Source organism: Toxotes jaculatrix, chromosome 19 (assembly GCF_017976425.1).
Source record: "Toxotes jaculatrix isolate fToxJac2 chromosome 19, fToxJac2.pri, whole genome shotgun sequence".
Lineage (NCBI taxonomy): Eukaryota > Metazoa > Chordata > Actinopteri > Toxotidae > Toxotes > Toxotes jaculatrix.
The window spans coordinates 4346143-4370687 of NC_054412.1; the positions used below are offsets into that span (position 1 = coordinate 4346143).

At 43.5% G+C, this 24545-nt stretch overlaps 3 protein-coding genes and 1 long non-coding RNA gene across 5 annotated transcripts; 2 read left to right on the forward strand and 2 right to left on the reverse strand.

Annotated features, from left to right (window-relative positions):
• Window positions 1-1340: 1340 nt before the first annotated feature.
• Window positions 1341-7964, reverse strand: hadhb (hydroxyacyl-CoA dehydrogenase trifunctional multienzyme complex subunit beta). Its single transcript, XM_041064051.1, has 16 exons — window positions 7887-7964; window positions 6704-6776; window positions 6397-6438; window positions 6149-6245; window positions 5888-5932; window positions 5169-5268; window positions 4972-5059; window positions 4512-4699; window positions 4258-4438; window positions 4022-4143; window positions 3508-3587; window positions 3363-3410; window positions 3066-3153; window positions 2684-2758; window positions 1924-2088; window positions 1341-1766 (listed from the first exon to the last, which is right to left on the reverse strand). The coding sequence occupies exons 2-16, from the start codon at window positions 6768-6770 to the stop codon at window positions 1731-1733; spliced, it is 1422 nt and encodes a 473-aa protein (XP_040919985.1). The 5' UTR covers window positions 6771-6776; window positions 7887-7964; the 3' UTR covers window positions 1341-1730.
• A 249-nt stretch (window positions 7965-8213) lies between these two features.
• Window positions 8214-8967, forward strand: fhit (fragile histidine triad diadenosine triphosphatase). Its single transcript, XM_041064052.1, has one exon. The coding sequence runs from the start codon at window positions 8409-8411 to the stop codon at window positions 8865-8867; it is 459 nt and encodes a 152-aa protein (XP_040919986.1). The 5' UTR covers window positions 8214-8408; the 3' UTR covers window positions 8868-8967.
• Window positions 8968-10752: 1785 nt separating this feature from the next.
• LOC121199407 lies at window positions 10753-24308 on the forward strand. The gene is made up of 4 exons (XR_005896446.1): window positions 10753-10871; window positions 11129-11235; window positions 11342-11459; window positions 24151-24308. It is a non-coding gene; the product is annotated as an uncharacterized LOC121199407 (long non-coding RNA).
• Window positions 12065-24440, reverse strand: gareml (GRB2 associated, regulator of MAPK1-like). 2 transcript variants are annotated; one of them, XM_041064050.1, is made up of 7 exons: window positions 24166-24440; window positions 21246-21386; window positions 18005-18135; window positions 17707-17872; window positions 17370-17497; window positions 14988-15157; window positions 12065-14534 (listed from the first exon to the last, which is right to left on the reverse strand). In XM_041064050.1, exons 1-7 carry the CDS (start codon window positions 24275-24277, stop codon window positions 13934-13936), a joined length of 1449 nt encoding a protein of 482 aa, XP_040919984.1. In that variant the 5' UTR covers window positions 24278-24440; the 3' UTR covers window positions 12065-13933. The 2 variants fall into 2 exon arrangements, with proteins under 2 accessions (XP_040919984.1, XP_040919983.1); XM_041064049.1 differs by having other exon boundaries at window positions 16647-17497.
• Window positions 24441-24545: the final 105 nt, after the last annotated feature.

The window sequence follows — 24545 nt, forward strand, 5'->3', positions numbered from 1 at the left end:
TTGCGCTTTTCCGCGATATGAACACCAAAATATCAGGGAGACACCGCTGCCACCTGAACTTTTTAAGTCATCTGCCAGTCACATTCCCAATTTTCCATATTCATGTTGTTTTAAATCACCGGGAAGCCCAAGCATCCCTCTTTACCTCCTCATTAACATCAGTCGTCTCGTCAGAGGCAGACAGCATTATTCACCATCAATTAAGCGCAGACGAATCCAAAGTCAGTCTGCTGCTGACACATCTTGGTGCAGGGCCGGGATGCAAATGCAAAAAAAGAAAAAAAAATTTTTTTTGGTAATGCAAATTTTGAAATCTGTTAAAGAGCAAACCCCCCCCCCCCCCCCCCGTCTCCAAATTCGTTGTTGTTGTTGTTGTCTGCTGCACAAAGGTTTCCATACATTGATCTTTTTCCTTGCAATAGTTTCAGTCCCTGCTGAATAAAACATAGCCCATCAACATTACTTGGAAGTTGTCCGCACATCAAGGCCTTCAGCACAGAGAGTAAATCATCACAGGGATGTGGAGGAAATGCAATGAACTACTCACAAAAACCAAAAGTCACAAAGAAGTTATGTTGTGTACACTAATCATTCAATTTTAATCTGATTTCTGGAAATACTGACTACTAAAACAATTACTTGTGTAATTATCTTTATAGGTGTAAGGTAAAAACCTAAAAACGGTGTCCTACATGAACACAAACTTTCATAGCGATAAAACAGTTGTGGTGGTTTTAAATGATGGATTTCTTCATTTGGTCTTTGCTCTGAGTGGAGCTCAGCTGGAAAGTGAGGTCACTAGTAAGGATAGTTATGGGATTCTTTATGTTGCCAGGCAACAGCCAGTAAAATTAAAGCTTTATCACCTGCAACCTTGTGTCTGATGGAACTGAACTGTATCTCATTTAAACTTTGGAAAAAAGTAAAATTGTAAATTTACATGTCTTTAAATTGCTTGTTTTGTCTGACCTACAGCCCAAAGGCCCCAAATTAACTTTGCTCTCATTTACTATTTACTCTCAAGACTAAGAAAACCAAACTACATTTTACAAGATGGATCCAGTTCAGTTGGTTTTTTTTTGTTGTTGTTGTTTTAAAAAAGTGTTTGCATGATCAATCGACAATTAAAATACCTGTCACACCCTAAAAGCTCACCACATGCAGTCATCTAGAAGTTGTACTTAGAAAGCAAACAAATATTGATTGCTTCATAAATGAGGATGTTACAGGAAATCACTATAATCAAAGCACTGGCTTAAACTGGAAGCTAATAGTCCCTTTTTCACAGAAGAAGAACAGCAAACCCACAGATGAGAGTGAGAGAGAGAGATGAGTGTTGTTATCATCGTATCATTTAATTTCCACAGTTTGTACGAAAAAAAAAATATCACAGCGTATATAAACATTAGCACTGTGGCTCCTCCGAGTGCTTAAACTCTATGTTACATTCGACTCAGACAACGCTGACATGATGCACTTCAAAGTCCACAAAATTAAAGGCAAACTTCCTCTGCAACATTCTGTGATAATTTAACAGCCTCTACAAAAAGTTTAATTTACACAAGCTTCCTCACACACACTCGCACGCTGTATCTTATCTGACTCTCTGATCAATCTCTGATCAAGGCAAAGTGGTGCTAGTATGTACACTCTGTTGTCTGGATGTTAGCGTGTGTAGCCGTCATGATGATTAGCCTGAAGATCGGGTTACAGATGGTGCTTCAAGCGGTTTACTGGGGGTAGGCCTCGATCACCATGGCATGACCCTGGGAAACACAGGAAGACAAGCTTGTGAGGAAAACATCAACAGTATGGAGAGATTAGTTGGATCACTAGAAACAAAAAACATATTAAACTCTACATTCGCCTGAATTCAGTCAGTGTCATTTTGCCGTGTTATGAATGTGTCACCAATGACTTTACCTGTCCTCCAGCAGCACAAGCCGCCACCAGCCCGTACTGTCCTCCCTCCTTCTGCAGCCGGTGTGCCACTGTGGTTACCAGCCTGCAGCCAGTGGCACCGAACGGATGACCCAAAGACAGAGAGCCTCCCCACAGGTTGAACTTCTCCATGGGAGGAGTCCCCACCTACATACAAGAGACATGGCTGGTGAGAACTGACACTTACACCAGTGAAATCTAAATTCAGAAATCAGAGAAAGGCAGGGCTGTTAACAGACACTGAACGCCAAGGTTAAAGCTCAGGTGAACATTTTTTATTTAACTTGAAAATTCTTATCGACGGACTTCCATATGACCGGAGAGCAGTTAAAATGAAAGAGAAGGCACAGAAAGAAGGGCAAGGAACTGCACTGCACTGACACGATTTCCCTAAAAACAACTATTACGCATGTTTTTCTTTGCATTTTAGCCCCTGATGTTAATTCATGAAATTATTTTGTCAGTAAACATCTAAATTTTCATTCATGTTCACTGATTGTGAAAAATTAGCTGTGATATCAGACCCAACGACCAAACCAGAGTCTTACATTTTTTGTATTACAACCATATACAAATACGTCTACACCAATATCAAATGATAAAAATTTCATTATGTGAGTATCTTGGTCAAAATTAACTGCACACAAAATGTTCATCTGTTGCAGCATGTTTCAAGCATCCACATGTACTGTATGGATCTATTCAGAGAAAAGGCCAACAGCTGACCAGCAGCTATCTTTACCTTCGATTTCCTTCCCATGTACGTCTGGGCGAACCAATCTGAGTCCATAGCCTTCAGATTTGCCATTATCTGGCCCTGGAAAACACAGAGAAATATATATTCAGAGAGTTACCATAGATACCAGGCTCTAAACACATTGATTTCTACTGATTCAAAGTGCGAGATGTGGAGTGGACCGGTCAAATCTTACTCCAACATGGATGTCGATGAATAACAAACACCACAATTGGATTAAGGCAGACACGAGATTCTAGCTGAATTATTTAAAAACATGTACATCTAAAACTTAAAATTCTTGGAGATTGACAGGATATTAACAGATCAATACACACACATTCACCCACCTCTAAACAAGCCCACACACCCTTTCGTAATAACTTACCGCAAATGCCTCGTGGAACTCAAAGACATCGATGTCACTCATGGACAAGCCGGCCCGTTCCAGGACTTTGGGTGTGCCGTACGTTGGCCTGAAAGGGTCAGTAGGTTAAAACACACACAAGTTATCCAGCTATCACTATCTTCTTTTACCAGCCCTCATTTTGCAAATGCTTGTTTAGCTGTCAGTTAGTTAAAATCTGTGAATAATATATGAACTTTAAAATAACATAAGGCAAAACATCAGCTGGCTTTTCTGCATGAGAATCAGTGAAAGTAAGAATAAGATACTGAGGCTCACCCCAAAAGCAGCTGATCTTTGGGGTCCTGAGACACGTAGACAAAGTCTCTGCCAGGATGAAAACACAACATGATTAGCACATCATCTGAAATGGCATCACAGGGGAAACTGAGGCTGTTATACCAGACAGGGAGGGCACAGATACCTCAGGTAGGCTTTAGGCTTGTAACCCATAGCCAAAGCTTTCTCTTCAGACATGATAAGCACGGCAGAGGCACCGTCAGTCTGAGGACACACAAAAAACAAGCGGTTTACTCATAATCAAGGTAGTTTATGAGCGGTGTTTTCACCTGTGAGCAAGAAGAGTTGAAAGAAAATCAGGGTTTGACAGTTTGGGCAGGGTTATAGATTTCTTCCCTGCTATACATTTCCAGAAAGAGTTTCTACAAAGCCCAAGTGAGCGCTTAAGATAACTGTACAAACAAAGCCAAAGCTGTTGTCTGAACTGAGAAGACTCACAATGCTGAACCAGATTTTAACAGTATTCTGCTTCAGGTAAACTGCAGCTTTGTTTTTGCAGCTTGAAGTTTGTGCAGCTTTGTGTGTTTGTTTTACACACAGAGACAGAAGCTGCTGTCTACGCTGAAGGTTTTAAAGCAGGAGGGAGGAATTAAGAACACTGAGAATGTGTGTGTGTGCATGTGTGTGTGTGTATTTACCAGGAAGGAGGAGTTGGCAGCGGTGACTGTGCCGTGAGGTTTAATGAAGGCGGGCCTTAGTTTGCCCATTTGTTCCATGGAGGATGGACGGATGCCATTGTCCTTGGAAACAATATCACGACCTGGAAAAGACAAAAATATACAGTCATCATGTGAATGATTTAAGAAAAAACCTTAATACTAGCTTCTACCTGTTACAATTCATGCATAACCTTTTCACCTTTTGCAGTGTTTACCTGGCACTTTAAAGGAGATGACATCCTTCAGCAGACCATCATCTTGGGCCTTTTTAGCGAGAGTGTGTGATCGAAGAGCGAACTCATCCTGCTCCAACCTAGAGACCCCAAACGCAGCAGCCAGACGATCAGCACTGTGGCCCATGGTTTCGGCTGTGGAGAACTCAGCCACAGCAGGAAGCTACACACACATAATAAAAGGTTACACCAAGGAAACACTACACAGCTATAGGACATGTGAAGTGAATATATACCTCTGGGGAGAGATGTGCCAGCCGGATGCTGCCAATCAGACTGAGCCTCTGGCCAAGGGTCTTTGCTTTGTTGAGGGACAGCATGGTCTTCCTCATCTTACGGCTGTGACGGATTGGAACATCGGACATGAACTCCACCCCGCCTGCCACAACAGCATCACACTGGCCTGCAGCAATCAGACCAACAGCTGGAGAGAAGGAGGGAGAAGAATGAGACAAAGAACATTTAAAACATTTAAAAAAGGTAAACTACATACCTGATTTTTTTTTGCAGTGCGTAGGATTGAATGGCTGGATTTAGTGTGCTTTACTGTTTTGTTTTATTACTTTTAATTACTTCTCACAGCAGCAGTTTACAATGTAAAACTAATGTCAGACACTATCACCCAGCACAGCCCAAGACATACAGTGCATGTCAAATAGAAGTGGCCGGGTGTAGAGGTTTCTTTCCCTGACATACCTGAGGTCATTGCCTGGTTGGAAGAGATGCAAGCCATGGTGACGGTGTGAGCTGGGATCTTGTCAGAGAAGCCTGCACCCAGCGCTGCCTGAAAACACAGCAGCACATGACATGAGCAAGGTAGGTGAAGTTCCATATATTACAGCCATTTTGGGGTATAGGTGTGTGTGTGTGTGTGTGTGTGTGTGTGTGTATACCTCTCTCGCTACATTGCTGGTTTTAACCTCCTGGATGACTGTGCCATAGATGATGTAGTCAACAGCATCTTTGGGTATACCCGTCTTGTTCAGCAGACCCCTAGAGAAACCCAAATGGACAATTTTAATCACAGTAACACTAAACCAAACAGCATCCTGAGTGAATGTATTACACTGCAGGGTACAAATGTAAACTCTCATTTTTGACAAAACACTCCCACCCCCTTCATTGCTCTGTGAAATTGTTTTTGCAGTACCCGCCCCCATCCGAACCAACACATTTCAGCTATTTTTACATCCAGATATTTACAGTCTATAATTTTGTCATGCTGGTTGTCCAGACTGTAAACCTACTATGTGCGTGACTATGTCTCTCCATCCTGGAAAAGGGAGCCCATCCTCAGTTGTTCTTCCTGAGGTTTCTTTCTGATATTGTGTTATATAAATAAAACTTGACTTGACTAGATACCACATTTGAAGGTCACCCATAATTCACAGAACTGTAGTTACATGTGATATACCCTTGGTCATACATTTCCTGGATTTTCTCTGGAAAAAGGAAAAGTGCTCCCGTAGTCATGAACACTACACATGGGACTGATTCACAGAGTAATAAAGTTACTTACTGTGCATGTAATTTACTAATTCAAACAAGTGGATTTAATGTTGAGCTATTCTTTAATGCCACTGGTGCTTGGTGGCCAGTATCTCACACTTACTGCAGAGCTGCTCTGGCCAGGTCATGGGGCATTAGGTCAGCATATCTGTAAACACAAATCGCAAAGGTTTTACCCTCAAGCCACTGAGATTATCTTTGTAAAACAGTGGTTTGACTACAGGTTTTCATTAATTACACTTTTCTAATCACATCCAGACCAAACAACCTTTTTGAGCAGTGTTCTTATCAAAACACCACAAACGTATGATGGCCACAGGCTCCAGCCAGTCAACTTAGCCATAAGAAAAGAGTAGAGACGTACGTGGTTCCAGACATCAGGAAAGGGGTTCGAACTCCCTCCACCAGCACTATGTTCTTCACACCAGGCCGACCCAGTGTCTTCTTGCTCTTTGTCTGAACTGAAACACAGAGAAGACGACAGGACATTTCTAGACACTGACAGTTGTAAGCTAACCTGAGGAATCCCTTTTCAACCATTTAGATTCCACCTAAGGAAAAGAGTTTTGTAAATGTAAACGATACCACAGAGATATAACAGAAATAACTTACCCTGAGCCTGAAGCTGGGCCGTTGTACTGAGAGAGCGTGCCCCTGAGACAAAACAGAGATCAATTTAAATTACTTCACCAAAATTTTGTTGGCGCAAACATCTCAAATAACTACCAATACACACAAGACAACATAAGAAGATAACAATGTTGATGCAGCCTGAGTCGACACAGCAAATGCCTGTATTTTATATTGGATCACCAATTAATGTGACAGTGGCAAAGGATCATATTTTTGTAACTACTAATATGCAGAACGTATTCATAACGACACACTGAGGAAGAAAACAAAGATGCAGACAACTCACCCAACCGCACCGCCCAGGAAGGGCTGACAGAGCAGCTCCGAATTGAGTTCAGCAACATGGAAGCCATTATGTTCTACACAGAAAGAAACTGTAAACGTTACTGCGAGGTTCTCATCAGGGATAATCACCACCTCTCTAAAACAGCTCTAACAAAAACTGAACACTGCTGCAGAATTACTGCAGGGCTGCTGTATTACACTGCTCTAGTCTTAGCTAGGTGTACCTAACAAACTGGCAACTGAGAGTACATGCCCTCACATTCCAGTACAGAGACCAGTTTTCCTGGTTCTTGATATTCAATAATGTCTATGGAGAATGTGTGAAATTCTTGGCTTTCCTTGCCTGAATTTACAATGACATTTTTATATATATTTTTTTTTTTGATAGTGAAGCCTGGAGAGTGACATAACCACATCACACAGCCTCTCACTTCTGTAGGCAAAAGGTCAGCCGTGGTAAGCACCTGTGACCCGAATGTCGGTCGCTCTGAGCGTAATAAACAGCACCGGGGTTAGCTTGACTGTTTATAACTAGTTAATGCCGACGTATGACTATGCAGATCATGTGGTTTAATGTGACAGTACGATATATATGATAGAACGCGATGGATCATTTGCATCCAGCTCGAAACAGATCCCTAAACGTTGCAGTGAGGAGTGAAAATTTTGCAAATATCAGTGGAGTTTTGAATTAAGTACAGATGTAAACTTACAGAAAAGGTATACCGGTCGTGGCTATGGATATAAATAAGGGCATACATATATATGTAAGCATTATGTCTTATTCTGTGTCTTATTATGTGGCATGGTATGTCATATAATTGTCGGTCACCCGGCCCAACCCCCCCTACCCCGGCTCTGACCCTTCACCTAGATTCCTGCCCTACAGAGTAACGGGGACAGAAATGCACAATCACAGGTCTCAAACAGAATCGGACCTGATTACAGATCGAATATTTACACACGCGCGTTTACATCGATCGAAAACATTTTACTGAACAATCTAAAAAGCAAAACAATGAAGCTGGAAGCTACACGGAATCTAGTAAAGCTAGCCGGTTGTTAGCTACAGTTTCCATTTAGTTGTGATCTATTTCGCTATGTTTGCGATGAAGAAGCGTATTTGCAGAAGCTATGTCTTTCCTTTCTCTAGTTTTATTATCAACAGCTACGTTGAAGCTTACCTGTGCTGTGTGCGTTCTGTCTTTGACGACCCTACCTCCCTGTCAGACGATCGGCCACACTCTTGCAGCGCAACCGGACTACAAAACCCGCTAACCGCTGTCGAGGACCCACCCACATGTTGCTGACCGAACAGATGCCTGAAGAACCAATGACGAATTGAATGCACACCTGCTGTGTTTAAGAGGAATTTTAATTATAGTTGATAAAAATCGACATTATAAAATACTGTTTTCTCAAGCAAAAAAAAAATAATAATAACGATATGAACAAAATAGCATTTTAGGCTCCGGCGCTATTTCAGTGTGTTAGGTTGGAAGGCCCTCTTTCCTTCTCGCCATCTGACCACAGCCGCCACTCTCGCGCTTCCACAGGTGAACATGGCAGGTGTTTGTGCGACAGGCGTTTTCTCCAAGACCTCACACACCGAGGCCTCAAGCTAGCATTAGCCGCTGGAAGACTTCGCCCCGGCTGATTCTCGATTCCCGCGTTAGCTGATAGCTTAACCGGCGAGTCAGTGGGACATGTCGACCCTGCGCTTTGGGCAGCATCTCATCAAGGCCTCGGCTGTGTTCCTGCAGACTGAGCTGTCCTTTGCGCTGGTCAACAGAAAGCCTGTGGTGCCTGGGCATGTGCTGGTGTGCCCCCTGAGACCGGTGGAGCGTTTTCGGGATCTTCGGCCGGATGAGCTGGCGGATTTATTCAGCACCACCCAGAGAGTCGCCAACCTGGTGGAGAAACACTTCGACGCCACCTCGCTCACCATTGCCATCCAGGACGGCCCCGAAGCCGGACAAACCGTGAGGCACGTCCACGTCCATGTGCTGCCCAGGAAGAAGGGGGACTTTGAGCAGAATGACAGGGTCTACGATGAGCTGCAGAAGCACGATCGAGAAGACGAGGACATTCCCTCCAAATGGAGATCAGAGGAGGAGATGGCAGCAGAGGCGTCAGATCTTAGGAAGCAGCTCCAGAATCTCTAAATAGACAATGTTCAACATTTCATGTCAATGACTGGAAGATTATGGGAACACATCCTGATTCTTATGTATTTTATTCTTATTTTCTAAAATAAAATGACCAAAAAAAATAGTTTTCTTCAAGTTTTTTTTCTTCTAGCAAACATCCCTCAGCAAAGTTGTACTGGGTGTTAACAGCTGGCCTGAAGCTTTCACGTGTTTTCTAGTCCTCACTGTCTGTCTCTGTTTCTCAGGTCACGCCAGCAGAAGCCTCTCAGTGTCTTCATCACTGGCAGGTAAAGAAAAGCTTGATGGTGATTGGCCCATCTGATGTACACTCACTAGACTGATTATTTAGACATTATTAAGTGTGTAGAGCCCCCTGTTTGCAGAGGTGAATTATTCTTTCTAGCCTGTAACCACTGACTTTCAAACAAACACAAACATTCAGATTTATCTAAGCAAAACATAGTGTGTGTATCCTCCAGGTCTTACAGACATGTAGCATTCTTCTTATTGCTTGAATTTGTTGGCACTTTGCTGCGTGTCTTGGCAGGTTACTGCCACCTGTAGATCAGTGTAACAGTGTGACACCACTGGAATGAATGTGAACCACATCATCAGCAAACCTGTGTGCAGAACAAACAAAACAGGCCCACTAATTAAAAAAAATGCTCCGTTGTGATACTAGAGATAAAAAAAAAAATGTTAGAATGTCGACTAAAGTCTCCATCCTGGAGTGTACTGCTTACTCCAAACAAGAAGTAGATATTTGTGAACAACATCATTGGTACCATCTGTCAGACAGTGCCTCTAGCAGCTTGACAGTTCAGTATCTACTTTCACTCTTAGATTTTCTGGCCACACACAGATTTTGGTTTTCGGGTTTGGTTAGGTATTCTTAAAAAAAATAAAATTCACTTTACTTTTAGCCGCAATTCAGCAGGTAACAGGCTGGTTAATGGGGCCGTCCCAGTTCACAATGTGCTGTTAAATGTCCTTGAGTAAGGACACTGTTGAAGTGTATTCGCGCTGCTTATGCTAAAATTCTCTGGGGATGGTGTTAAACTTGCAGAAATTAACATAATACAATACTGGTAGCCCTCTGTCTGACGGTCTCTCATCCTATTTTTTTACTGTTTTCTCCATCAAGCCCGAACACATGTCACCTACAAGCTCAAGGATGATGTGGCAGTTATACAACTCAATGATACAACAGCTAAGGTGTGTGCGTGTATCATTGTGGTTGTGTCAGAGAAAGAGAGATTATGTATGTGACAGTCTTGACTAGCTGTCTCTGTCTCAGTCTCTCACTGACAGATGATTAATCAGAGTGTGTGCATTTGTGTGTATGTGTTTGTGTGTATGCAGGTGAACACACTGTGCAGTGCAGATGCAGTCTGAGCTGACGGAGGTGATGAGGGAGATGTGGTTGGAGCTGTGAAAAGTGCCATCTTCATCTCCAGCAAGCCTAGCTGCTTTACCAGATACCAAGTAGGCTTATTAGGGCTTGAACAAGGATTTCCATTACATGCATGCACATGAAAAAGTTTGTTTGGTTTTCACACTTCAAACTTTCCTACCTGCAAACCAATCACACACATATAAATTTAAAATTGTCTCCTTGCTTTAATGTATATCCCTGAACTGCTTTCTTTACTCCGAGACTGATCCAATCCTCGAAGAGCAGTGAAGAGGACACTCGTCTCTCTCAGGAGAGTTGGAAGATGTTGTAGAAGATCAAGAAATCTCTATCCCTATTGACGCTGGTACCCATGGCTCCTGCCTTGGTGGAGGCCTCAAGATAAGACTGTGTGTGTGTGTGTGAAAAGACATTCAGGTGTGAAAAATGCTGCTTATGTGGATTAAGAGTTCAGCACTAAGTCCTGATTTTGTGTCTTCTCTGTAGTTTCCAGCCTGCCAGGACCTCAAAATGCCAAAAAAAAAAAAAAGATCCTGGAGACACCAGGGATCCTGCTGGCTGGACTGCTGCCTGGAGCAGGCGCCTCCCAGAGACTGCCTAAAATGGTACACATACACACATTCATATTAATCAGTTATTCGGCCAATGGCTTGAAAGCACTGCCACAGTCTGGTGCTAGTGGCTACTGAGTTACACTTGAGTATATTAAGGTCAAGAGCCTCACTGGGGGGGTGGGGGGATATCAGCTCATAGTATCTGCAACCTGCTTGCCGTGTGTGTGTGTGTGTGTGTGTGTGTGCGTGCGTGCGTGCGTGCGTGCGTGCGTGCGTGCGTGCGTGCGTGCGTGCGTGTGTGTGTGTAGGTGGGTCTCTCCGGAGCATTTGACATGATGTTGACAGGCAAGAACATTGGGGCTGAGAGAGCCGAGAAGACGGATCTAGTGCTCCAGCTTGTGGACCCTCTAGGTATGTTCTGCATTGCTGTGCTTCATAAGACAGATAGCACTGTTCTCATTCTGTAATCTTCTGTGATTTGAAGTTTTCATGGCCTTGTCTGTTCTTTTTTTGTTTTCCAGGCTATGGAGCCTGCGGACGAGAGGACTGTTGAGTACCTTGAGGAAGCTGCAGCGGGTGTGGCCATGGGAATCGCCAACAAGAAGGTTCCCCTTACAAAGGAGAAGAGCCTCATGCAGAGTGAGTGAAGCCTGGTTCACTGTAGTTGACCTAATCTCACCAGGGGCCTGTACCACAAAGCCAGATCGACTTATCCCAGCTCTCTTTTGGTAACGGGGCTTCACAGGAGCCTAACATTGGCTGGTTATCAAGTGGCTCTGTTAACTCTGGGTTTTCCAATCCAGCTACGAGCATGTTCTTGTGAAAAAAGCTTGTTAATTACAAGCATATAATATGAACATTCGCTCAAGTGCTGTACAGTGCTACACAGGGATAAATAGCCCGTCACGCTGCCCATGTGTCTGAAAACTGACTGATCTGGGATTCTGTTTTATTTTTATGAAATCATTTCCTATCAATGCAATAATTGTAGTACTGTATCCAGCCTTATCTTCAATAAGCCTCACAGCCGCCTGTCTGTGTGTTGTTATGACTCCGGCTCCCCGCAACCACCAGAGCAAACAAGAGTGGATAACTTGATTTTCAGAGGTCATTAAGTTTCTATTTATTTTATATTCTCATTTATTTCTTCATTGCTCGTCTTACAGTGGCCTTGCAGTTACATGATCACAGAGAGTACATCAATATTATGTAGGTGTAGTGGACCAAGGAGGAGGTAAAGTGTTTGTGTGTGTGTATGTGTGTGTTGGGAGGATTTATGGAGTTTCATAGATGTGATGTGAAACAGTTTTGAGAAAGCTGGCATCAGTAAGCAGCCGTTGGGAGTTTTGGGAATGTGGAATTTAAAGAGGATTATTTCAGACATAATGAGAGAACAGCAGCTTATATGGCAATAAGAGAATCACAAGAACTAATAAACAAGTTTAACATTTACAACATCATAAATTGCATTTTCACAGTCATCTGACTAATGTTGATGGTGTTGCTTCTTGAAACAATCCTCAGTGTAGCTGAGGCTACAGTCCCTGGTTATAAAACATTATTATTATCATCAGTACCTGTATGGAGGTATAGTTTATACCCCTAATTAAGCAGGACATACATGTAAATTTCATGGAGCTGTCCTCACTTTAATTTGAATAGCGTCTGTCCCTTGATCTGCTGATGTCCGGAAGTAGAGACACTCGGGTCTTGTCTGTGTGTGTTCAGCCACAACAGATCAAATCTGTCGCATAACTGACACATGTTCTCATTTTGTACATGTTTCAGTTGTTTTGGGCAGAATTTAAGTGTATTTATGTACTGTAATAGAAGTAAAAATGTAGGGCTGAAACAAATGATCATTTTCATATTGATTTATCTGACAATTTTTTTTTTAAACTTAATCATTTGGTTCACAGAATTTAAGAAAATAGTGAAAAATGCCTGTCAAAATTTCTGTCAACTGAATTTTAAAAGGCATGTACCTATTAAATTATTCATTTTTATTATTTTTTATAACTTTATGACTAGAGCAGTCGTTTTAATATCTAATACGACATTAGTAATCCTTCAACAGTTTGTAACTGTCTCATATTTTATGGGGCTGTGGATCTTTCTTCATATTTTTCTGATACTTCGTATAATGTTTGTTTATACTGGACCTTTTTCTAATTCTTCTTTCAAGCAGTCATCAGTGTGTTTTCTTATGTCTCATGTTGCGTAACGAAGAAGTAAAAAACAAATGCCTGCATGATCGTTTTGCTAACTGTGATTTCATATAATATTATACATGGCTAAATCAAGCATATCCGAAGAAGTGATCTGAGGTACATTTTGAAAACTCTATTTCTGAGGCAGTCAAAAATTCTATTATAGCATGGCAACACATCTGTGCATGTGACTACAGACAGAGGGACATCTTGTGGTAACCTTAAAGGGGGTCAGTTAAAGTGTCACTGGCCCAAAGCACAAAGTGGCATTGATACAGAATACTGTATATTCATAGATGTTTCACTGACTCATTGATCAGTACCAGAAACTCAGCAATTAACTGGGTTTCAGACTTTCTGCATTTTTCTTTTTTCTTTAGCTCTCAGCAGCTCGCTCTTTCTAATCTCCATAGAGCCTCTCACTCTGTGAGAAATTACTGTGGCGTAATTTATGCAATATGTAAAAACTGCAGGAATTCTGTTGATTTGTTTAAAATGAAGGCATGTGTTCCCCTCATGTCAGATCACACACGTATGTAGTGTTTAACCTCTCTGCTGTCTCGTAGCATGAAGATGTATCGTGGTTGACTATCTGCCCCGAATTGAAACAGGGCACTTAAATCATGTAGCTCTCTGTTGTAGCCATTTGTTAGTAAACTAGTCCCAGTCTGTGATCCAGACAGGAAATATGCAGTCTGTCAGAGACTCTTGGCATGAGAGCCAATCAAATGTCAGTTCTACAGTTTGACCACAGGGTGGCGTGGTTTCCTTCAGCACAGTCTCAGCTTCAGTCAGTGGGGCTCAGCAGCCAGTTGGTCACAGTGGAAGGCACATTCAGGAAGGCTCAGCAGCCAACAGGCACATTAACAGGACAGTGTGTGTGCGTGTGTGTGTGTGTGTTTGTTAGATTTTGGGCCTCCAGCCCTGTATGAACTGTGTGATCTTGGTGACATGGAGTCGGCTCAGGTGGAAGTCATGTGACAGGATGTCCTCAGTCAGCTGCACCAGGAGGCTGCCGTCAATTCGCTCCCTCTGGAACACGGCTACCGCTGCCTCTGATAGGCCGATGAACCGCAGACACGCCGACACTTCCTCCAATGACAGGGCAGACAGGTCAGCAGGAGGCCGCCAGGTGGGGTCAGGGGGCGAGGACAACCCTTCAGTGACCCCTGTGGACGTCCCACCGCCCTCTGCACCTCTGGAGGAATCTGTTGTGGGATTGGCAGCGGGCTCAGGCGAGGGGCAGGGGGACTGGCGGTTGAATGGGTTCAACGCCCCAAAGGGAGCAAATCGACTCTGTGGAGGTGGTGGCCTGAGTCGGGGTCCGGAGGAGGTGAAGGAATCCACCCATGGCTCTGCCCAGGTGGCCTGTGCTGGTTGAGGATTGGCTGTGCTGTCTGAGGGGATGGCAGGGACTGGCTCAGGACTGGCAGGGTTAGGGGCAGGGCAGTCTGCCCAGGAGCACGGGTAACAGTACAAGGAAGCATCTGGAGAGGGTGAGCAGCTGGGACAGAGCGGGAGAGAAGGATAGTTTCCGCATTAAGATAGCATAAATAAAATCCTAAATGAAATCATACACGTTTTGGAGTATAGTTTATAGATATTTTCCCATATCAACAAGTCTTTTCCCATTAAGCATTCACTAAGGATCTGCAGGTCAAAAGACATCTAGACCTGTAGGTTAAAACTGGACTAAACATGGTCATTTTCAAAGTTTGTTATTTCAGCAGTATTTAAATGACTGTATTTGACTGTCAAACAGGTTCTGTCTGTCACCTAGACAAGGACCTGTAAATGTGTTAAGTTTCCCTTCTTGCTGAGCACTTTAAGGACTGTCTCGTTCATGTCCACTCAGTAATTACACTAATAATTGCAAATAAATGTGACAATGATTTATTGATAACATAAAGGCTGATTAGTAGCATGTTTCAGTAACAACAAAACCTTCATACTATACCTGTCCTGAAGTCCAGAGGAGTAGAACGAGAGGTTGGGTCTCAGGGAGGTGGAGGCTTTGGGGAAGCGAGGTGGGACAGGCGGGCTGGGGGCTGGACTGGAGATAGAACCCCCTTTAGAGCAGCGAGGAGGGACTGGAGGGGCGATCAAGTAGCGACACTCTTCTCTCACCTATACGCAAACACACACAAAAATAAGCTACAACAGCACAAACTCTAACTCCTGAAACTTGACTTCTCAGGAGGCTTCAGTTTGTGTGTGTGTGTGTGTGTGTGTGTGTGTGTGTGTGTGTGTGTGTGTGTGTGTGTGTGTGTGTGTGTGTGTGTGTGTGTGTGTGTGTGTGTCTGCTGGCTTGTCTCAGTGTTCTGCTTGGTAAATGTCAAACTTAGTGACCTTTACACCTCAAACAAACTCCCTCACACACAGTGGCAAGCTCTTCACAAACACACACATACATATGCACACACCCAGAGAGTGTCTTGGCAGGCTAAATATCAGGGAATGAGGAACACTGTGTGTGACAGGGTATAATCCTGCTGCATAGCAGACGTCAACACCCACACACCCTCTGTGTACTGCTGCTAGCTGCCATCACTTTAGAAGAAAAAAGTTAATTAAACAAAACAAGAGCGATAACGCCCCCCTTAGAAACACAGACGCATTATACACTAACATATGAACACTAACGCTGGGGAACAGCAGCAACGAAAACAACCTTGTTTTCACCGTGACACACCAATCTCTGGTTTAAAAACGATTCGTTTTTCAGGGAGTTTCATAGATGCTGGTCATCTTACAGAGGAACACAACAGCCTTCAGTTGAACACGAGGAGCATGAGGAACTATAGCAGTGCACATAAAACACTAAACCTATTAAAGTTAAAAAAAAAACAGCCAAACAATCCTACAAAGAACTTTAGTTACAGTTCATATATTACATGTTCCACTTAAGCACTATAAAAGGAATATTGCACAACCTTTCCATTTATGTTCAATTAATTAGGTTTGTCTCTTTCTATCACAAAGTGATGTACCACAGTAATTATAGCACCACATGTTGTTCATTAAATTAGTATGTTTGCAGTTCTAAATTCTTACTGTCTGGTTGTCAGGATGTAGTTAAAAAAGAAAGTTGTTCAGAAAGTGATGCTTTTTATGCTTCCAGGTCATTTTCAATCCATAGAGGAAGAGTAGCTTAGTTCGTTTGTTTTCCGTTCTGATCATCAGAAAGAGACTGTTGCTTTGTCGTCCTCTTTTATCATGAAGTCAATGATAACGCGGCCATTTTTAATACCAGTGGCTTCATCGGTATAATGCTGTGCCATGGGAATAAAATGTCTCTGGGCCATTTATTGAATTATTGTATTCCAGCATACAGCAAACATGTACCTGCATCCTGAGTGATGATGTATGTGTTCGTGTTCTGTGAGCGCATGGGCTGTGAGCGTGAGGCAGCCTTTCCAGGAAGGCAGTGTGTGTTTGTGTACGTGTGTGTGTGCGTGTATGTGGTCAGTGAGATTTAAAAGCTGTAGTGTATGAATAATTCAAGTCAGGCATCCTGACTTTTAACTGCCAGATGTTGCTGTGGACAGATAAGAGGAACAAGAGACAGAAGGACAAAAAGAAAGACAGCAGCTGAGACCGAAAGACTGAAACTCACAGCATCAGATTTTGGAGGTACAGGGGGCGGGGTGGACACTCTTGTCACCATGGTACCAAGAGAACCGTCCAATGAGGAAGACGAATGGAAGGAGATGAGGTTTGGCTCCTTCCCCAAGCCCTCTGCGTTTTGATTGGTCCAGAGTTCCTCGTAAGGGATTTCCTCACTGGTCCTCATTTCAGCCTCAGTCCACTCAGGAGTCACATACTCTCTCTCCTCACCTGGTCCCTCCCCCAGTCTCTCCCCGAGAGAGTCCCTACAGCGCTGTGATAAGCTGTCCGAAACCCCACCCCCATACCCACACATCGAGAGGCGCTGCAGTGCCGGTGCCAACGAGTCCTGACCCGACACACACATGCGAGAGCGGCGCGGGCTCACACACTCCTCTGTCATACACTCCAGCTCTGGCCGGGTCTCTCTAACGGCACGCGAGTAGGCATCTGGGTCGAAAGCGTGTCGCAGTAGGAGGCTCTCCAGCGCCGCTGTGTGAACGGAGGCCTCGGCCACATTAAACCGGGGCATGCAACGCAGCAGCAGGAAATGGGACGGTGAGACTTCCTGTCGGCGGAGTACCATGCAGAGCACCACCGTCTTGCTGACAATGTTGAGCAGCTTGTAGCGGTGGCCCTCTCGGACCGCATGGCGGTCGTAGGGGTTTCGTGGTGGTCGCGAAGGTACGGACACATTGACAGGGAGGCGAACCCTCTCGATTATGCTGCGTACCGTGTGCTCCCCTCCCAGCATGCCTTGTTCCAGAGGGGAGCGTGTGCAAAAGCGTCCACGGCAGCCAAAGGGCAGGCTGACACTCTGATTGGTGCGATGGTTCATACAGACCAGGCAGGGAGTTTTACCTGAAGAGGCAGAGACAGAAAGGTGGAACGGCAAAGGGTCAAAAGAGGCCAGAGCATGATACGCTTTTAGCTCAGGGGTCTGGGCTTTATTCTGGTGAAAGTATACACCAGAATAAAGATGAATATGAATATCTCATCCCACACTTGTCCTCACTCTCAGTGCAACCACTGAAAATAGGACACAACACACTGAGTTTGGCGTTACTTACTTCTAGGAGTCTTTCCCAGGCGTCTCAGGAGCGCGCTCAGTCCCGTCTTTTCCTTTGAGGGCGTGGCACAGAGAAGCTCCGCTTTCCCCATGAGTGACAGCTCATCTCCAGCCTGCAGAGTGAAGCTGTAAGGCTCACTGTCCTCACTGAACTCTCCTGAAACCACCTGCAGCACACACACGCATGGACATAAGTGGATGTGATAATTCACTGCAGGATACAACATCACCTGCCTTTTTTTAGGATAAATCAAATGCAGCTGGAAATGCATTTTATGAAGGTGTGACAAAGGGCTAACCTTCACACTGAAGGTGATCGTTTCCATGACAAAGACTCGGTCTGGGAAGGCTCCAGCAACTTCCTCCACGCTGGAGAAATACTGGACCGGATCCCTGACGTCCCGGTCTTCATCCAACAACTTGAACTTGCCTACAGGAAACAGGATGATGGTGACGGGGGAAAAAGGAGAAGGGACGACAAGGGCGGAAGAGAATTAAGGCGGAAGAGTAAAGAAGTTGGTGAAGGAAATAAAGGAAAGGACGGAAGGAGGATAAAGTCGGGGGAGCCCAGAGGAGAGAGGATGATGACAAAAAGAGAGAAGGAGGGAAGGAATGAGGACAAGGAAAGAGATGGAAAGAAGAGTGCAGGAGGACAAGAAGGAAAGAAAGTAGTGCAGGGAAGAAGAAGAAGAAAGGGAGGGAAAGGGAAGGGTAAAAGGCTGTTTCTGTTCTGTCTTTTTTCTCTTTGACTTCCTGCAGTCTTACTTCAAAAACACACACACAAACACACATCCGCAGTAGACACTGTTTGGACGAGAAGAATACAAAGACACCTCCGTGACCTATGACCTGGCACCAGCTCTCGGCCAATCAACAGCCAACGGGGTTGGCATGGCAACCAATAAAGGACCCCCATTCTCACGCAGAGCAGAGACACATCACCATGGAGACACTCACACATACACTTTCACACACACACTCACACACACACAACTCTCTCTCTCTTTCACCCTTTCGTTCCCTTGCTCATCCCCTCCTCCGCCTGTAAGTGTTTCACACTCCAGCGTTGTAGTCCAGTGGCTGTGTTTGTGTTCTTTACGTTGTAAACTTTTTGATGTTTCGGAATCAAAAGAACGTTTTTAAAGGCGCTCACATTATTCTTGCATTGAACTACAATAACGCTCCAAGGATCCTCTTTTTTTCTCACAGAGTCAAAGTGTTTGTGTGTTTGAGGGAAAAGAGACATGAGAAAGTTATTTTGTCTGAGAGACAGAGCAGAATACCAAACTCCACCATCCTCCTCGCCAGCACCTCCCTCCTTCTCTCTCCCCCTCTGTCTCCTCCACCCCCCGCCTTCCAATTCAAACAGAACCCCCAGGATAAGCTTCCACCCACCGAACAATACCAGCAAGTGCTACTTTTCAACACAACCCACCAACCCCCTTCCCTAAAAAAAGTGACAGGCTGAGAAGGGGGTTGAAATGAAACAGGGTAGCCAAAAAAAAAAAAAAACTCAAGTTCCATCTTGGAAACTCTTATAAGAAAGAGAATTATTTGGCATGAAGCGAGATGTGACACCACATTAACTATTACTCTGTGAGAAAATACTTTTCCAAGAAATGAAAACAGAATTATTTTGAGGCTTTTAAATTCCTACGACTAAGGTTTTGGCAGGTTCTACCACATTACAAGAGTGGCTGTGGCGCCACTTGCTTCCCTGAAACCTATTCATGACAAGGGATCGTTCAGCTTTTCTGTCCTCTATGCCTCAGTCATCCTTGGCTCTCACTGATGGACAGAGGACGATACAGACAGACATAGCGAACATGAGGAGGAGGAGGGAGCATCCTGTTGTCCATCCCCAGGGGTAAACCTATATTGCTCTCCTCCTAAGCTTATTTAGACTTCCTGTATGAAGTCATCACACAGACATTAGCTCATCACTGGCAATGGCCTCTGATTCAACAACAACTTGTGTCTTACTCTTAGAGAAACATAAAGGTAGTGTGCAAACATTTTAGTTAGCTTTACTGGCTGGCTTTTTTGTGGATGGCAGAATAAATGCAGAGGTGCAGAGGACAAAACTGTCTTTAAGAAATCTGTGCAGTTCCTAAACTTTTCGTGACTTCTAGTCCCTGGATCTTTTGACTGAAAAGTGCTCTAAGACAAGCCGAGTTACATCAGTGCTAAAATGGCCCAGTGTGTTACAACCACTTGCTAATGTTGGCAAAGATGGGGATCACATGCCTCTGATGTAAAATATCTAAAGCAACAATGATCTCAACATACCCCCTCCTACCCAAATGTTCTTTCATTTGTCCGAAAAGGAGCCTGAGAGGCGGCAGTAGTGTGAGGTAACATCAGTGCTCCATCAGCGGAGGAAGCAATGGAGAGGAGGCATTAAGATCCAGTTACACAGCAAATAATGTGACTGGATGGAGAGTCTGAACAATGGGATTGTGGGGATGAGCTCCGGTGAGGTCATACTGACTAGACTCATTCAGCAGGAAAGCGGCAAGTGAATGGAAAGGAGAAGCCAGGGAAGGTCACATCTACAGTAGCTGGCTGGTTGTACGAATATGGACTGTAGTGAGTGTGTGTGGGTGTATGTACAAGTATATGTCTGTACACTGGAGTTTAACTAGGGTCTGGTTGAATGTTCAAAATGTGACCGTTTACATGCTGTAAACAAGACGTATATTGTGTCAGCTGGTTCCAGCTCTTCTTTGAAGCTAATGGCTGAAACTCTTTCTCCTTTAGTATAAAGAAACCTTCTTTGGGAGTTTATATTTGGGCTCTGGGCTACATCAGGCTTCAAAGGTCTAAGCTTTTGAATAGTGTTATCTGCCAAGTTCCTGATGAATCACTAAATACCAAAAAATTAGGAGCCAGTTCTATTGAGAGTTCTGCTGCAACTATATTGTATTGCATTGCGTGGTTGTGTGCTTTAATTTTCTGTTCCTGTTTGTTATCTGAGCCTAGTTAAAATATGAACGAACTATTGAACTTGAACTTATTTTAGCTTCTTAATTTATCTTTACAGCACCCATGTGGCTTAGAGGCTAACACAACGATCATGAGACACAACATCCCTGGTTTGAGTCTGGCTGGGACAAGCTGAGGCAATGCTCCCTCATTTCCTCTCAGCTCTCCTATATCACTATCTGAAAAAGGCATAAAAATCCCCCAAAAATCATTACAAATATAATTTATCTTTAAGACCCTACAAGTCGACAGAGGAGGTAACACAACGATTTATCATTTATGTAACCAACCAGCTAAATATACACAAACTTTACTGAACAGTTTCTAAGTGTTACAGTGTCTGTTCTGTGTGTGCGTGTTTGCCAGCAAGTGGAAAATGTTGACCTTGTGACAAAATTGTGTATTTATTTTATCCCCAGAGAAAATGGACATTTTAGGGGAAAATTGATTTGGGTGAGGACAGACTCTGACTTCTCAGGAATTTTTGTCCATGCAAATGTTGAAAAGCAGTGCGTGTGTGTGTGCGTGTGTGTGTGTGTGTGTGTGTGCACTCACCCTGGTATTGCAGAGGGATGTCTATCTTGGGTCCAATGACGTAGTGGCCCTCCTCTAAGCTGTGGGCCGTCACTGTGGTCCACTGACGACAGGAGTGTAACAGCACCACATCGTCCTCTGACAGACCCTCCACACATTCACCTGGAACACACACACACATACACAAACAAATCAACACACAGAAATGGATTGGGGATAAACAAACAGTCTAGTGGCCTCAGGTTTTAATTTCTAAGGTCACAGTAAGTGGCTCAGCAATGGAAAACACTAAAACACCTCCCCACACATACAAACACTCTCACGCATTCAGGATTCAGTGTCAATAATTACCACCATCAGTGACGGTTCACCACCCCTAACCTACTCATCAGGACCCCGCTATGCAACTGGCAACCTACTATTACACAGCCCCCATACATACACACACAAACACACACACACACACACACAGTTCTCCAGCTTTCACTAGAGCCATCATGTAGCACAACAGCATTGATTTCTGCTGATAGCACAGTGGTACAATTCAATCACACACACACACACACACTCTCTCGCACTCACAGACTCACACACAGATCACATGGATTCACATCGTTTTGTTCTTGTTACTGAGGGATAGCTGTTACTCCCAAACCTTTTAGTCTAACGGTCATGTTGATGGATGGCTGAATAGAAACATGGGACAGAACATGAGGGATTGTCAGTAGAAGTACAACAGGTCCTCTGCTGAAAAGATAACTGTCCTCAGAGGACCTTGCTTTCTTTTGGGACTTTGGCTTATTGTCACATTAGGATTGACACTAAAATCTGTGTGTCATCCAGTGAGACGTCTGTATGTGTTGGTGTATTTTTATTGGAACTAGATTTGAAAGGTTTGTCAATTATTCAATTAGTGCATAGATAGGAAATTAATCAGCAACTAAACTGAAAAGCTGTTTAAGTTATTTTCAAGCATAAATGCCACCTATTCCCAAGCGTCAGTTTCTCCAATGGGGAAATATGCTGCTTTTCTCTGTTTTATTTCATCGTACATAGACTATCAAGATTTGGAGAAGATGCCTTGAACATGAATTGATCAATAATTAAAATAATCAGTAGTTGCAGCCCTGATTGGAACTATTTTAAAACACGGTTGTTGTTTGTTGTTGTTAATATGACGAAATGGAGGGCAAAAAAAAGCCAAGCAATCATACCCTGTTGTAAATAACTAACCTTCATCTGTGTTGGCAGGCAGGACAAACAAGCAGGCATCTGTGGTCTAACTACAGTGCAGTTAATAAACACCTACGGGCGCTCTCTCTATACAAAGCACACGCGCGCCGACAGAAGTAAGGTGCGTAATTTTCGAGGACCATGACATGGCTCGGGTGCGCGCTTTTGTCCACCAAGGAAAGTTGGAGGTTTTCCTCCTCGTCGCTGCTCGTTAGTATTCACCACATTCACCGACAGATTACAGCATTTACATATGAAAAGAATTGAGCAGCACTTCAGCAGCACAACAGACACTTTGTGGCTTTCCGGGCCTCGCTGGACTGGAACAACTTTGGCCATGACACCCATCGCCCGTTCCCAAAGTGAAGACACCAAATCTGGATAGTAGAGAATCGTGTTGGCATGAGAACATAACACAAATAAATAGAAAACTTAACACAAATGGTAAATAATGACTCTCTTATCCAAGTCAGTGGGCTGGTGTGAACTATGAAAGCCTGTGTCCTAGAATAAATTCTGCAGCTGCACTAAGTTAGCCAGATTTAACCAAAATAATAACGGAAATAAGACCTTTTTGGTTTCAAAATAAGAGCACAAAATGTGCCCAGGGAGCTGGGACAGTCATTATACCTTGACAATAACCTGCATAACTTTCATAAAAAAGTACAGCATTTGATAGACTTGACAGTAATAGTAGTAGTGGCATCTGTAACAGTTTATTTTTTTTTAAATGTTGAAAATATTGAACATGATGAAGAAAAACACAAATGTTCCAAATCAGCAAATTTGTTATATTCTGTACTGAGTCTTTTTGTATTACAGCTTGCTTTATTTTAGTAAGCAAATCTTCAGTCTCTGGGCTACATCTTTATTGGACCTGTCAGCCAATCATTAAAAGTTATGCTACAATAGCAAAACTTATGCTAATTAAATTAAATTAATCATTTGGTCTATGAGATATCAGAAAGTGAAGTCAAAACTGGTGTCTTTAAATGTCTTGTTTTGTCCAATCAACAAGAAATATTTAGTTTACAATGATAATACAAGGAGAAAAGCAGCAAATCCTCACATTGGAAAAACCAAAAGTAGAAATGTTGGGTATGTTTGCTTGAAATTTACTTAAAGGATTATTTGATTTTCAAAATTAGATTTTCTGTCTTTCAGCTAGTTGATTACGCAGCTAATTGTTTCAGCTCTAATCCCCATCAAAATGTCTGCTTAATTTGTTTTGTAAAGATTATGCAAGGTTACCCTCCAAGCTACTGATTGCTGATTTAATTTATTTCTTTCTTCTATCATTTAAAAATGTTCGTTCTCATTAAAAAAAAAATCTGACACGATTAAATTATTTATTTTGAAAGTTTTGACCGGAAGCGGAAAATGTTTCCTGTCAACCTTGACACTTAAAATGCTGCACAGATTCTTCGGTAAATTGCCATACTTGTTCTTTCATAGCAGCGTCGCTACGTCCACGAAAACCCGTAGAAATACACTTCACTCGATGCAAGTTTAAGTTTTTCACTTTTCCTAACTGGAGAATCGTACTTATCGTTTTCCACCATCATTACTGCCATAGTTATCTTACCTCTGGTGCTGCGAAGCGGGACGTTAGAGTTGGCTAACAGTTGTCAAAATATATATATACAACAGCCCTGAAAGTTTTTAATGTTCCTTCTGGTGGTCGAACCCCTAGGTGAAGGTCTCTTACCGTGGGCCAGGCGGACCAGAGTGGGCAGACGGAACTTGCTGACCACCGCGTCCAACGGCAGCGCCAACGGGCTCCAAGTGATCTCCGACAGGCTCGCCGACAACTTCTCCATCCTCCCGGGTCATCACGGTACCGGAGATAATGGTGATGATGATAGTGAAGATGAAGATGATGATGATGATGGTGGCGGTGGTGTTGGTGGAGAGGATGAGGGTGGCGTTGGCGGTGGTGGTGGTATAATGGCAAAGAGTTTCGCCATGTTTGAATGTAGGAGAGAGCGAGCGGAGTCACAGTCGGTGCGCACGAGCGGTGGGAGGGAGCGCGAGCCCTCTCTCTTTCTCCCTATGTGTTATTCAGTGTTTGTCCACCACCCCCACACA

Coding starts and splice junctions, on each gene's coding strand:
- hadhb (XM_041064051.1), bottom strand. CDS start 6,770: ATGGCTTCCATGTTGCTGAACTCAATTCGGAGCTGCTCTGTCAGCCCT. Junction 3,411..3,507: donor AAGCCTAAAGCCTACCTGAG/GTATCTGTGCCC, acceptor TCATCCTGGCAG/AGACTTTGTCTACGTGTCTC. Junction 2,759..3,065: donor AGTTCCACGAGGCATTTGCG/GTAAGTTATTAC, acceptor TGTGTTTTCCAG/GGCCAGATAATGGCAAATCT.
- fhit (XM_041064052.1), top strand. CDS start 8,409: ATGTCGACCCTGCGCTTTGGGCAGCATCTCATCAAGGCCTCGGCTGTG.
- gareml (XM_041064049.1), bottom strand. CDS start 24,277: ATGGAGAAGTTGTCGGCGAGCCTGTCGGAGATCACTTGGAGCCCGTTG. Junction 17,873..18,004: donor CGATCACCTTCAGTGTGAAG/GTTAGCCCTTTG, acceptor TGTGTGCTGCAG/GTGGTTTCAGGAGAGTTCAG. Junction 17,498..17,706: donor CCTGGGAAAGACTCCTAGAA/GTAAGTAACGCC, acceptor CTGCCTCTTCAG/GTAAAACTCCCTGCCTGGTC.